The sequence below is a fragment of the Berghia stephanieae genome, chromosome 1 (assembly GCF_034508935.2).
Source record: "Berghia stephanieae isolate SIO BIC M18660-M18661 chromosome 1, UCSD_Bste_1.3, whole genome shotgun sequence".
Classification (NCBI taxonomy): domain Eukaryota; kingdom Metazoa; phylum Mollusca; class Gastropoda; order Nudibranchia; family Aeolidiidae; genus Berghia; species Berghia stephanieae.
In genome coordinates, this window is record NC_088360.1 from 68,384,821 (window position 1) to 68,397,699 (window position 12,879).

At 33.9% G+C, this 12,879-nt stretch overlaps 1 protein-coding gene across 2 annotated transcripts; it reads left to right on the top strand.

The window, feature by feature from the left end:
* Positions 1-1,188: 1,188 nt before the first annotated feature.
* Positions 1,189-12,012, top strand: LOC144980196 (migration and invasion enhancer 1-like). 2 transcript variants are annotated; one of them, XM_078927779.1, is made up of 5 exons: positions 1,258-1,512; positions 2,670-2,773; positions 4,623-4,699; positions 5,827-5,915; positions 8,173-8,309. In XM_078927779.1, exons 2-4 carry the CDS (start codon positions 2,704-2,706, stop codon positions 5,908-5,910), a joined length of 231 nt encoding a protein of 76 aa, XP_078783905.1. In that variant the 5' UTR covers positions 1,258-1,512; positions 2,670-2,703; the 3' UTR covers positions 5,911-5,915; positions 8,173-8,309. The 2 variants fall into 2 exon arrangements, with proteins under 2 accessions (XP_078783899.1, XP_078783905.1); XM_078927773.1 differs by lacking the exon at positions 5,827-5,915 and having other exon boundaries at positions 1,189-1,512; positions 8,173-12,012.
* Positions 12,013-12,879: the final 867 nt, after the last annotated feature.

The window sequence follows — 12,879 nt, forward strand, 5'->3', positions numbered from 1 at the left end:
ATTTGCTGGTATTTTTTCTTCTCTTTCTCCTCCACTTTCTATTTCGTTTCCCCCCCCCCCCTTCTCTTTCTTTCTCTCCCCTGTCTCAATTTATATCTCTCTTTCTTACCACTCTGTCGTTAATTTTATCAATATCAACAACCATATCTTTCAAATATTGATGCTATGCGTGTAGTTTAAAAAAAAAACTCATAACATCTACCAGTCAGATATAATATATCACATGGGTGTAAGAATGCCGGCTACAGCCGGCCTGCCGGCCGATTGGATTACCGAAAAAAACGTCGCCGGCTTTTTGCGATTTGGATTTGATTGAGTTTTTGATTATTTTTTTTTTTAATTGTGCAACTTGTGACAAGAAACTTAACAAATTACTGCATTACAACCTTTGGATGAAACATACAACAATTGTGGACTACTATTATGAAGACTAGATGAATCTTGCAGGCTTTTTCAGATTATATGTCTGGTCATAAATCGACTTGCAGGCTTTTTGAGGTCCAGTTGCTTGCACCCATGTTATCAAGTTATCAAGGCACGAAACCTTGTGTAATGTTAAATGTTGATTAACACAATTCGGTGAGACCTTATTATAAAAATGACAGCTAAAAACAATAACAAAGAGCTGGGTGACGTCAATTTTGTTCCTTCTATACAAGAAATTTATCAAGAAAGCACATATTATTTGACAATAGAAATAGACGTAGAATGGAAAAATCTACAAGATTGCCAAGTTTCATATGAGATAAAGTTTATTCTTCTTCTTCTTCTTCTTCTTCTTTTTTTTTTTCTTCTTCTTCTTCTTCTTCTTCTTCTTCTTCTTCTTCTTCTTCTTCTTCTTCTTCTTCTTCTTCTTCTTCTTCTTTATTATTATTATTTATTATTATTAAATTATTATTATTATTATTATTATTATCATTGTCGTCATCATCAACATCATTATTATTATTATTATTATTATTATTATTATATTAGTAGTAGTAGTAGTAGTAGTAGTAGTAGTAGTAGTAGTAGTAGTAGTAGTAGTAGTAGTAGTAGTAGTAGTAGTAGTAGTACCCTGGCTGTTGGTTAGGTAATAGTAATACGGGATGAGAATAGCGAGATGGGGTGGCGGCTAGGCTAGGCCACCTAAGCTCCCTACCTGTTGGTTAACAGGGGTGAGAATAGCGAGAAGTGGCGAGGACCTCTATTCTCATCCCGAGGGTGAGAGCTCGATCGATTTTTTATTCTCATCCCGGGGATGAGAATAGTCACTTCGTTTAGATTAACCAAATTCACATACTGCGCCCGACCGGATTGAGAGCGATAAGTGCGAATCACGAGAATGACAATGCAGTTTTAGACTGCAGACTGTAAACAGGCTTCTTGAAGAAATCAATTTGAACGTCAACAATCAACAACGGAATCTTAGATTTGTTTTTCTTCTCCCCGAAGAGCAATATTCGACTCAAAAGGAGTGAAATCAATAGGTAGACCAGTCATGGGTCAAGTTAAGGTTCATATTGAGTATTGGTAAGTGATTTTACTCTCTCTAATTAGATACTTGGAATTTGATTAAAATTGTAGCTACAGGTGGTACCGAAAATTATGGATGGTCAGTTTAGTTTAGTCAATCTCCCTGGTCCCTAGTAGTAGTAGACTGCCCTAGAAACTGGCCATTTTAGCTAGGGAGACCAAGATTTTGGGTGTGTTTTCGTTTATGAAACTGTTCTTTATGTTGAAGAGACAAGTTTTCTTCTATTTATTTATTACTTGTTTGGTTTTGTTGCTGTTCTTGTTTTTTGTTTCTACCCTTTTTTTTAAAATAAAAAAAAGGCTTTGTAATAATAGTAATAGAATAATATTATCCTGCCACCCCCTCCCCCATAAACGTAAACGAATTCTTGACACTAAGAGAGAATTGAAGAATTAAAAAAATGAAAACTAAAAGAACAAAAAACAAAAAAAAACCCAAAAAAGTGTGTGTGTTTGTGGGGGGGGGGGGTGCATGATGATATAAAAAAAAGATAGCAACTAAAAAAAAAAAACCAAAAAAACAACAAACGAACGATCAAGCAATAAATAAATTATTATAAATAGAAGAAAAATACTCACCTCTTAAACAGAAAGAAACAGTTTCAAAAACAAAAATACGGTTTTAAACTGAGAAGTAAAAATCTAATCTTGGTCTCCCTAGCCAAAGTGGCCCATTTTGGCTGGGGAGACCAAGATCTTGCTCTCTCTAGATACTTCCATTATGGATAGACTTTTGGGCCGGTCCTTCAACTTCATTAACTTCAATTGGTTAGGTACTTCATTAACTCCGGCCTAGTGGCCACCGATAGGCTCACTGTAAGGTGACAATCTCTTTTATTTATTTGGGTTAGCTTTGTCACTTTGTGTGACATATATTTGTGAACATATAGGTTTCCTTTGTTGTAGTCTTTCTGAGAAATCTGTTATAACAACTGTTCAGTCAGCGCTGCATGTAAAGTTCCTCATTTTTCATAGTTTTGAGTTGAGACATGTTACAGTCATCAAATCTTAAGGGAAAGATACCTTTAGTGTAATTGGAGGCAACTGTATTGCCTTGTGTGTATCTTACAAATTATTCTTCAAACAACAATAAATAATGGAATTAGGGTCTTCCTTGAATCTCCTTTCAAAAATATATCATTTATTATTTTCAGTGGTGGATGAGGCTACAGACCTCGGTTTCTGAAGATGCACTCAGATTTAATGAAGGAGTTCTCAGAAACTGAGCTTGATGTGGCAGGCACTGTTGGACGGACATGTAAGTCATGTTTTAAAATTGTGTGATTACTCATTCAGCTTAACTATTAGTTTGAAATTTTTTGATATTATGAAACATTGATTATCATGTGCAGGTTGATGTATTGTAAGGGTGATTGAAAAGTAACTCCCTATTTTTAGATAACAGTAATATTAATAACAACAGTATTTCCTTCAATTAATGAACATGAGGAGAAAGTGTATTGCATGGAGTTTTATTCAAAATTTGATACTGGAACCAGCATTTGCCATCAGCTCTTCAAGCTGACCAGGAAGCTCACCTCCTGATTTCACAATAAACTCTTGCTGGATAGAAGACATAAATTCATCTATTCTCCCATCAATTTCCTCCTTAGTTTGGGTTTGTCAACTTCTCTTTTAACCAATCTCTAAGAATAAAGTATGTAGAATACCGCTTCGTCTCTCCTGAGGATATTTTTTAAGCAGTCGGACAAACTTTCATATCAAGCGAATGTCATCACTTCAAACTCCAGACAAATGTCACGGTCTCCAGCAGAGAGTGCTTGACAATAGGTCAGGAAGGGTTTGGATGTAGTGTCATAATATATGCTATATGGTATGGTCAAATTTATAATAATTCTATATTTATTAACCCACTGCCTCCAATCCATATTCTGTCGGGGTAAGGCTGATTCCAAAATTAACTCTTATTAACAAACTTGAGACTTGAGTTGCACATGGAATTACATTCATTCTCAATTAAGCATATATTGATTCCATTGAAATTTAATGGTTTAGATCAAGAAGTCAATTTTAGTATTTATTTACTCCGATTTAAAACCATTTTGAGACAGCTCATTTTAAATACACACAAGCAATGAAATCTTGAACACGCAAATCTTGAAATCACGGAAATCTCAAACGGTGCAATACCCCAATTTTATCCCTCTATTTCGTTAGTATTGGCAACACGAAAATCTCGAACGCTTTCCGGGGCCAACATGGAAATCTCAAACAAGCTGGACATTCCCTTGCAGTTTGTTTAATTTTTTTTTTGCAAACTGAACGGAAACAAAAGATGCCATCCCTATCCCTGTAGCGCTAAGTATCAGTTAATGTGTTACGCGAGCGTGTGTGTGGCATATATTATGTGTGTGTGTGTGTGTGTGTGCATGTTTGACCAGCGTCTACACACACAACCCATCACTCCATCGTTACCTCACTTTATGGTACTTAAACTGAGGTGCCAGTGACAGGAGACTAACAAGGCAGTGATTGCCTTAGGCAGTAAGTAACTGTTATGTATTAAAATGATACAAACAATTAGGGGTGGGGAAGATGGGGTGAGAGCTGTGTGAGGGCAATGCCCTCCCTCTCTCTTTAGCCTGCTATGGGTAAGAGCGTGAGGGTGTTAAGTGAGGAGTGATAGTGATAGTAGTGATTTTAGGTACCAGATTCGTAGGTAATGACATTGTGTGCTGAGTGTGTAATCCACAATGTGATATGCTGGCTTTGTCTTTTTATCAAGCACACACAGTGGGAATTGTGATTCCATTTCTGTAATTGAACAAGACAAGTCGCACTAAACGCAACAAAACTCTCTTCATAATTTTGTAAAAGATGTCAGAGAAAAGGAAATTGAATTGTCTCACTATTGACTCTTGACAGAGTTCAAATAACGGAGAGTTATCATTATAATATGACTTTTATCAAGACCACCCACATTTACCTCCCTCATATTCTTCCTCATATCCTCTGTAAAATACTCAACATGGAAAACTCGAAAACACGGAAATCTCGAATAAATTGGCCAGGTCCCAACTTGTTCAAGATTTCCATGCTCGAGTGTAATCTAGCATTAACATTTCTCCATTTTTATCTTTCAATAGCTTCGTTTGAGGTGACTGTTAATGGAGAACTGGTGTTTTCAAAACTCAGTCAAGGTGGATTTCCAATCACTTCTGAGGTAATTGTTGTTAATGGATGGTGTCACAAACTACTCATTAAATGAATTAAGTGTTGTGTAAAAAAAAATGTGACAAAAAAAGCTCATAGAAACTTGAACTTTTTTACAAATGGTTTAGATTGAGAAGTCAATTTTAGATATGAAATTTGTTATTAGTATTGTTATATTGAAGATGGACAGAGAAATTGAATGTCCTACAGGAATATTATATTGATACTATGCATTTAACCAAAAAAATCATAACTTCCACCAGGCAGATATAACATACCAATACGCAAAACTATGTGTAACCATGAACGTTTATCGTTGATGATAATCATCCGCGGAATTCCGGGATTTTTGTTTTTTTCTCAGAAATTTTCCGCTGATTACACTGTCAAACATTTTCCTCTGATAAAAGCTCAGATCAAGTGGTGGATGCATGAAAAAATCACCATCATGTCTTGTGTCATATTTGACACCTGTGCTCAGTTACATGAATTTTGGTGACACTCCCATTTTTATGGCGTTAGTCTAGACAAACTGGCGCCAGACGTCATTGATGCTTGAAAAGGAAGGGGTTGGTGGAGGGGGTAAATGAGTCTAGACTTTGTAAGTAGGTCAAGCGTGGTAGTACACAGTTATAGGTGCGTTTAAAAGAAAATTATTATAACTTACTCCGATCCTATAAATAGGAAAAACGAAACCTCATCAATTAAACTATTCCTCTCTCTGTCTCTCTCTCTCTCTCTCTCTCTCTCTCTCTCTCTCTCTCTCTCTCTCTCTCTCTCTCTCTCTCTCTCTCTCTCTCTCTCTCTCTCTCTCTCTCTCTCTCTCTCTCTCTCTTTTTCTCTCTCTCTCTATATATATTATTGCATGAGTAACAGAACTCAGTTATAAAATCTAATATACAGTCGCGTCTCTCTAATACGGATCTCTCCATTATCCAGACAGGTTGCCTGGGGACGGATTATTTTTTCCTCTTTATTTGTTCACTTTTGGGATTGATTCTAATAACCGGATGTCTCTGTAATCCAGACAAAATGCTGGCAACAGAGCTGTTTGGATTGGAAAGACGTGACTGTACTTCATATTTTATTTAAGTCAGTTTAATGTGTTTGTGTTTTATGGGTTTTTTTATCCTTCAGCTCATAAAGTGTATTCATTATGCCAAGACCCAGGGAAAGGTTATCAAAATAAAACAACGTCAAACATGCTGTACAATCCTTTAAGAATGGTTTGACTGTTATTTGCTCATGTTTTTCAAGTTTTTAAAGTTTGCTTCAGATGTTTTATGAAATATCAATTTATTTTAATCTGTCATGTCACAATGGTCACAAAACTTTTTGAAAACAAAAATTGTCAAAAAGAATAATGATGGGATTGATTCAATAATCTCCAGTTCCTTTTATCTCATTGCATATAGTAATAGATGTCATTAGTAATACACATCTCCACTACTCTCTACTCTTCTCACGTCCCCGCCACCAAGTTCTTAAAGTTTTAACAAGCTAAAACTATCATGTTTAGATTTTTGTACCTATAAGAAAAAAAGAAGCAATTCTGTTTTCACAATTCTTAAAAAAAAAGTTTATTTCCAAATAAAGGCTACATATTTATAATTGACCCATAGGATGGAGAAAAAAGGTGGGGGGTGATGGTGATGGGTATCCAGAATGAAAACTCTGGTCTTAGCTGTTAGATTCTTCGCAATCATCAGAATTATTTTTCGACATCCTGATACACATGTATTGACATACACAATGCTTTAACATTAAGAATGTTTTACAGCACAGGGGGAAGCAAAAAGTGTCAAGTTAAGATGGACCAAGAAGATCTTTCTGTGAGGCATTTTTGCTGAATGTGTTTTAAGTTTGTACAGTTTTCACAAATGGTGATGAGGACCACTCACTTACTTTCTTTAATGTTATCTCATAATAGGTTGATCGGAAATGACTCACCATTCTTCCCGATCTCGTACTAGTTGGTTGCATTTTTCACTTGTCATCCCAGTCTGTCTCTTGATATCATCTAGCCATGATCTTGGGGGACGGTGGCTTAGCCTCTTGCCCTGCAATTTTTCTTCAGCGATGATTTTACATATTTTATGTCATTTAGTGTATTTCAATTTCCTGTTTTCAATAATTCCGGATATGGGTTGAGAATATTGCAGACTGACTTATTGGTCTTTTTTTGTTTCCAGCTTATTCTACCCATATATGTCAAACTCCACGTTTCAAATGTAGTTTTTCGCCTTTCCAGGTCTTAATTTAGCAATCTAATGAAATTAATATGAACAAAGTTTAGGGTTTATTGTTTGTTTCAATGGGGTGTTTATTTTTTCCCCATAGTTTCTGGTGTTTTTACCAATTATAAGTTGTTCAATTGTTTCAAATTTGCAATTTTAAAAAAATGTTTTATTCTTTAGTTATTGTGGATATATGTATGTTGTATAGGAATCAAAATGAATTGACAGGCGAGCTATTTAAATTTGGAAATCAAAATGTTATTTATCAAGATAAAAATATTATACCATGCCATTACTACAAATTAATTTTTTAAATAAATGAATATAAAGCAATCCAGTCAGCTCCATCACATCTACTAATTCCATCAGCCATTTACAACAACAAACACATACAAATACATTTTTCCCTTCTTACAATATGCGAATAGAACAAACTACCACATGACATACTAGATATCAAAGACCCCACATCATTTCAACACATTTTCCACATGCACAAGGTAACTTGGAGGATTGAATTACTCGAGTGAAGGGATTAGTGCACCATGATAGATTTAAGTGATTCAATTAAGATTTATAGTGATGTGTGCCCTTTGCATCTTATTGATTTGAACTTGAATTTGGAGGTTCTTTCGTCTTAGTTGATAGATAAATTAGTAACTTTGTTTACTTGAGAATTAATCCCCCAGCATTTTATATTGTAAAGCATTTTTGGGTTCACTGAATTACCAATGGAAATTGACCCTGTCCAAATGTAATAAAGCTTCACGTAATGGAGTTGAAGGTTTAACTTATGGTGCAAAATGTGTGCTGCAGTTGATATAATTATGAGATGAGCATGTTCAATTCCATCAGACATTTTACTCGTCGCGCTTTCAATGCAATCTGAGACTCTATATATTTTATATTTAGAAATGTTAGTTTAATTCAACCAAGCAGTATACTTATTCTTATTTCAATGCATTTAGAGACTCATCTATTTTAACGGGAATTGGTGTGTTGAGGGGATTAAAATAGGGCCAGTGTGTGTATTGGCCATTAGCATGAATGAAATGCCCTTGATGACAATATAAAAGTATTGTATGATCGCTATTATTAATTCTAATAATTTCAATTATTAAGAAACATTTTACACATATTTATAAAACAATTCTTATTCAATTTTTCAAGGTATAATGTGGACTTGAATGATGACAGTTATACCAATGATTTCAATAATCCCTTTTTAATTGATTTTTTTTTCCAGGTTGCTGAAAGCATCCGGCATGCCGCAAAGGGAGAAACATACAAAATTACCGAAGTTCAGAAAGAAAGCTGTACTATCATTTAAGGTGGTTGTTTGTGGAGAATGCGTTTGTGAAAATACATTACATACTTTATCTGTGATTGCAAATTTAATTAAAAAATTGTATAATATGGTTACAAAGTTTCTTTTCAGTACTTATAGCCTTCTACCGTGATGCATTTATTTAGATGATTCATTATTTTAATTTAAATAAATGTATGGCATGTATTAGAATTTGTAAACTTTATTAGAAATGAAATGTAGGTAAAAGTCTGGCATTGGCTATACAAAACATGATATCTTGGGATTTTATCTCAAAAAGGAATCGATATAGCTCAGATGCTAGGGTCACTTGCTTAACCACCAAGGGAACCAGAATCGATCCCAGGTAAAGTTTAGATTGTTTTATCTGAACCCTTTGTTCACCCAACAGTGATGAGTCTTTTAGATTGATAGGGAAAATACTTTACAAAAGAATGGCGTCCTATCCAGAGGATACCAAGCGGTTATTACTGTCTAATTAAAGTAACAGAAACCATGATAAAATCCAGCTCCCCCAGAAGGATGGCTCTGAAGGACTACTTATGTCATAAAATAACTGAGATGACCAATTGCAACGCCGTATGTTTTATGTAATGTATTAACACACATGATGTTATTCTGTACTTGGTAATTTGGAAAATCGTGAAATATCATAAAATGAAAAGTTGCTGCCAATTAAAAACAACACTGATAAATGACAATATAGGCTTTAAAACTTTGTCGGCTTATATTTGAACAGTATTTATTTTCAGTAAAGGTTTTTCTTTGCATCTCCTTGATTTATGATATTTCATACAGTGTTCCATGATTATTGAACTTAAAGGATTATTTTTAATACAATTAAATTCACCATTACCATACTTTAACGAAACGCTTTCTGTTTTCAATTTGGTCAGAAAACTTTTACTTAAAAAATAAATATAATTCCCGTTATTCTTCTTTATTGGGAAATTCTTGGAATATTAAATGTTTAATGGTGATCTCTAAAATGCCGGAAAGTCTCAAATCTGAGACTATTGTAGGGTCTGAGGTTTTTGCTACTTTTTGTTCATGCTGGAAATCACCATAATCAGTCGATACACGAAGTTAAGATTTTCTAGCCAATTTTGTTTTTTTTTAAAAGTCTTTTGATTGTGGTTGGCACCTGTAAACTAATGTTCATTTAGATCTTTCATCTTATGTGCTAGAGATTGTAAGTGGTCCTATAATTGTAATTGTTGTTAATTTATGCAAAGTGCAATTGATTAAAGTCTTATCCAAAAGGTATCAAGCAATTGCTTTTGCCCATTCACTAGAAATCGGAATCTACTCCAAAATGTATGCAAATATTTTATTTTTCATTATGGAATATTGAAATATCAATAATACCTATTGAATTTATTTTACTTATATGATTTAGTTTTCTGTCTATTCTATGAAGTTTAAAAGATTGAATACCTTTCAGATTTAACATACAAATGGTATTACATATCTCACTTTCATTAAATGTCTTGTGGAAAAATTGGAAGGCAAATTAAGCATTATGGAAATGAAAAAAGATAATTAATTGACGCATGAGAATGTTCTCAATTTGACTAATTTTTAGTCATAAATGAGATAAATGTTGTGCTGTGCTGCATTTGTTTTAAAAACTAAGTTCTAGTCGTGTTTATATTTTGAAAAGACACAGCATGTAGTGCTACATTTAGAATGGTTATTTTCATCTTCTTTCCATATGATGTCTTTAACGTGTTATTAAACCTATTATGTATACACTTTAATTTCTTTGAACCATTTAGGCTGACACATTATATGTTTTTTTTTCTTGGTTTTATTAAGAATTTCAAAATAAATCTATTAAAATGTTAAACTATGTGAGGTGCTACATGGAAATTGTCCATGTAGCCGGAAGTACATTTGAAATAGGAAAAAATAGTATTTTAGGACTTTTCCATGAAAATTTGGATTTTTCAATTGTATGATATAGTGTAATACCTTCTCCCCATCCTCATCTTTGCGGACAAAATATTTAAGATGAGGAAAATGTGACATTTGTGCAAAGAAAATAGGAAAGTTTGTAAATTTCAGATGTTAATATTAGTACAAGGAATGCGTGAAAATGAGGAATAAGAGGACACGTCATGTTTACTGTTCTGTAGATGAGTCATCTCTGCATACTTGCATGACATTTTCAAATACAATTTGTATTTTTAACATTCAATTGTATTTCTTTATAAGACTAACTTTGAAGCGTTTTTCTCAAAACTATTTTTCTGTGGATAGTCTACCTAGCCACATTACAGCCTATTTTATACATTTTTTCATGAAATAAAAGGCAAGATATAGAAAATTATCTCCACGTTTTCACCATACCAATCATTCAGTCTCCGTAAAATGTCACATGTGGGCCATTTCCATCGCCTAGTATTTTCTTTAACTTTAAAAACAAAAGGATTTCACAACCTTATCGAAGTATAGATAATCTTGATTTTGTTCCCCTGCATCTCAATCGTCGGGATGACCCAGATGATAAAAAGTGACTTTTCAATCAAACTGATCTAAAATATGAATATTCTGCTTTTCACGTTCAATACAAATGATGATTCCTCCGTAATGAAACAAATATGATTAACCCAAATTCCATACATACTTCTGATGATACATGGATTTGTATCAGCACGTAGTTTACCCCCAACATTTTACTGTTTTGAGACAACAGGTCAAATTTATTGTGAAACGAATTTTTCTGAGTTGTCTAGGACGAAATTAAAACTTTAAAATAGATTACTTAAATTATTGACACTGAAGTGCAAGATGATTCCAGATCATATTATTTTTAAATTGATCTAGATGAGCATATAGGGAGAATCCTCTTTTTTGCTTTTCCTTGTAACTATGTTTTATTTCTTCGTTTTTTTGGGAGTTTTGTGTGTGTGTGTGTTTTTTTTTTTTTTTGTTTTTTTTTTGGGTTTTTTTTATTTCCAACCTTTTACTTTTGTTTACCAATTATTCATTTTCATATTTCTCCCTTTAAAAAAAAAGAAATGTAAATTTATTCTTATGTAGAGGGTATTTGTTGCATCCTGATATCGTATATTTGAAGGCAAATGATAAAGAACAAAAGAGAATTGCTTTCCTGGCACTTTGTTATGTTTGAAAAAAATAAAATTAAAGGGTCAGCTGACTGTGGTAAAGCTGCTGACTAAAATTTGAAACTTTATATTAAAGACGTCAAGTTATGGGGCTTAGATTCTCTCAAAATTCTCCAGTCCTAAAGAAACGACTTATTAAATTGCCGTATTTTAATGTACGCGAATGTAGTGATTCAAGTTTTTATTACGTATTGTACTTCAAGTAACTTGCTAAACTTAAAGTGTATTTACTGTTTTGATATGAATTGTATTATGAACACCAATGACAATGATGAAAGCACAGTTCGTGATACATGTGTTTAATTTTATTTTTAGATTGTATTCATCGAAGAACAAAGAGAAGGAATGTCTTCATAATTTGCCCTGTGTCCACATAACTTGGTACTGGATATGTTTCATTGGGGGGGGGGGGGGGGGATGTTGTTTTTCATTATTTGCTAATCAAAAGAACCTTTTCAATCTCTTGCCTTAAAGCCATTTTATTATTGTGTGCATTTTTTATAGAGATATGTGTGACGCACTTTTGGATCCCCCTTTACACTTTTTCATGTGGCTCCATCAGAAGGATATTGTATGTATACATTAAATGTATAAAATATATAAAATAAAGGATTGACACATGAGAAAATGTTTTTATTGTATTTGTTTGTATTTAGTACAGAAGAGCAACCGACTGCTTTCCCATGGTGGGCAGGAGGTCACTTACTGTGTCTTCTAACCCCCTATATATGTTTTCTGTGCATTCTGTCTTTGTTTTGGAATGGGATCACTTGGTTTTGTCCTTGCCTTTGCCGGAGTCGTAGGTTGAGTGGGAAGCGGTCAAATGTGTAGTATTAGCTTATGAAAATATTTTAATCATTGTAAATCATCTCTCTGTTATGTAATATTGTGCTTTTTTTGTTTGAATATACGAGGATGAGTCAAAAAGTAATGGGACTGCTTATTACTTTAAAACAAACTGAATCAATACCATGCATTATACCTCAAATTAAAGCCTGGCATTAGCTGAGTAGAATGCTACTTCTCAACATAGTCTACGCCTCTCTCAATAGCCACAGTCCATCTTTTTGTAAGATCGTGTATCCCGCCCTCGTAAAAATGAGTTAACTGAACTTTGATCCAATTTTCACTACTGTCTTGGTTTCTTCATCATCTTCAAATGATGTCCTATCAGGGCCTCATTCAGTGGACCAAAAAGATGAAAGTTCGAAAGTGTCAAGTCTTGTGAATTAATAAGAAGGGTGAGACAGCGTTGTCCATCAAGATGATGCAATTACCTCCCTTTTCCTGGCACTTTTGTGTGGAAGGATATTTTCATGAAGAAATAATATTCATTCCATGTCCAAAGTCGGTCTACCTCGACGAATTCCTTAGGTGCTGGTTGGGACCGTTTTATCCCTCAGGAAAGCAGGAAAAGAAAAACGAGGCCATAGCAGTCGGCAACGTGTGATTGATTTGGTCAAAATATCAAGGGACTGGTAACATTTTGTTGTGA

What these genes read in the sequence shown, in the direction of transcription:
- LOC144980196 (XM_078927773.1), top strand. Translation starts at nt 2,704, where the DNA reads ATGCACTCAGATTTAATGAAGGAGTTCTCAGAAACTGAGCTTGATGTG. An exon ending in AGGCACTGTTGGACGGACAT is followed by an intron (nt 2,774 to 4,622) that starts GTAAGTCATGTT and finishes ATCTTTCAATAG; the next exon opens with CTTCGTTTGAGGTGACTGTT. An exon ending in GATTTCCAATCACTTCTGAG is followed by an intron (nt 4,700 to 8,172) that starts GTAATTGTTGTT and finishes TTTTTTTTCCAG; the next exon opens with GTTGCTGAAAGCATCCGGCA.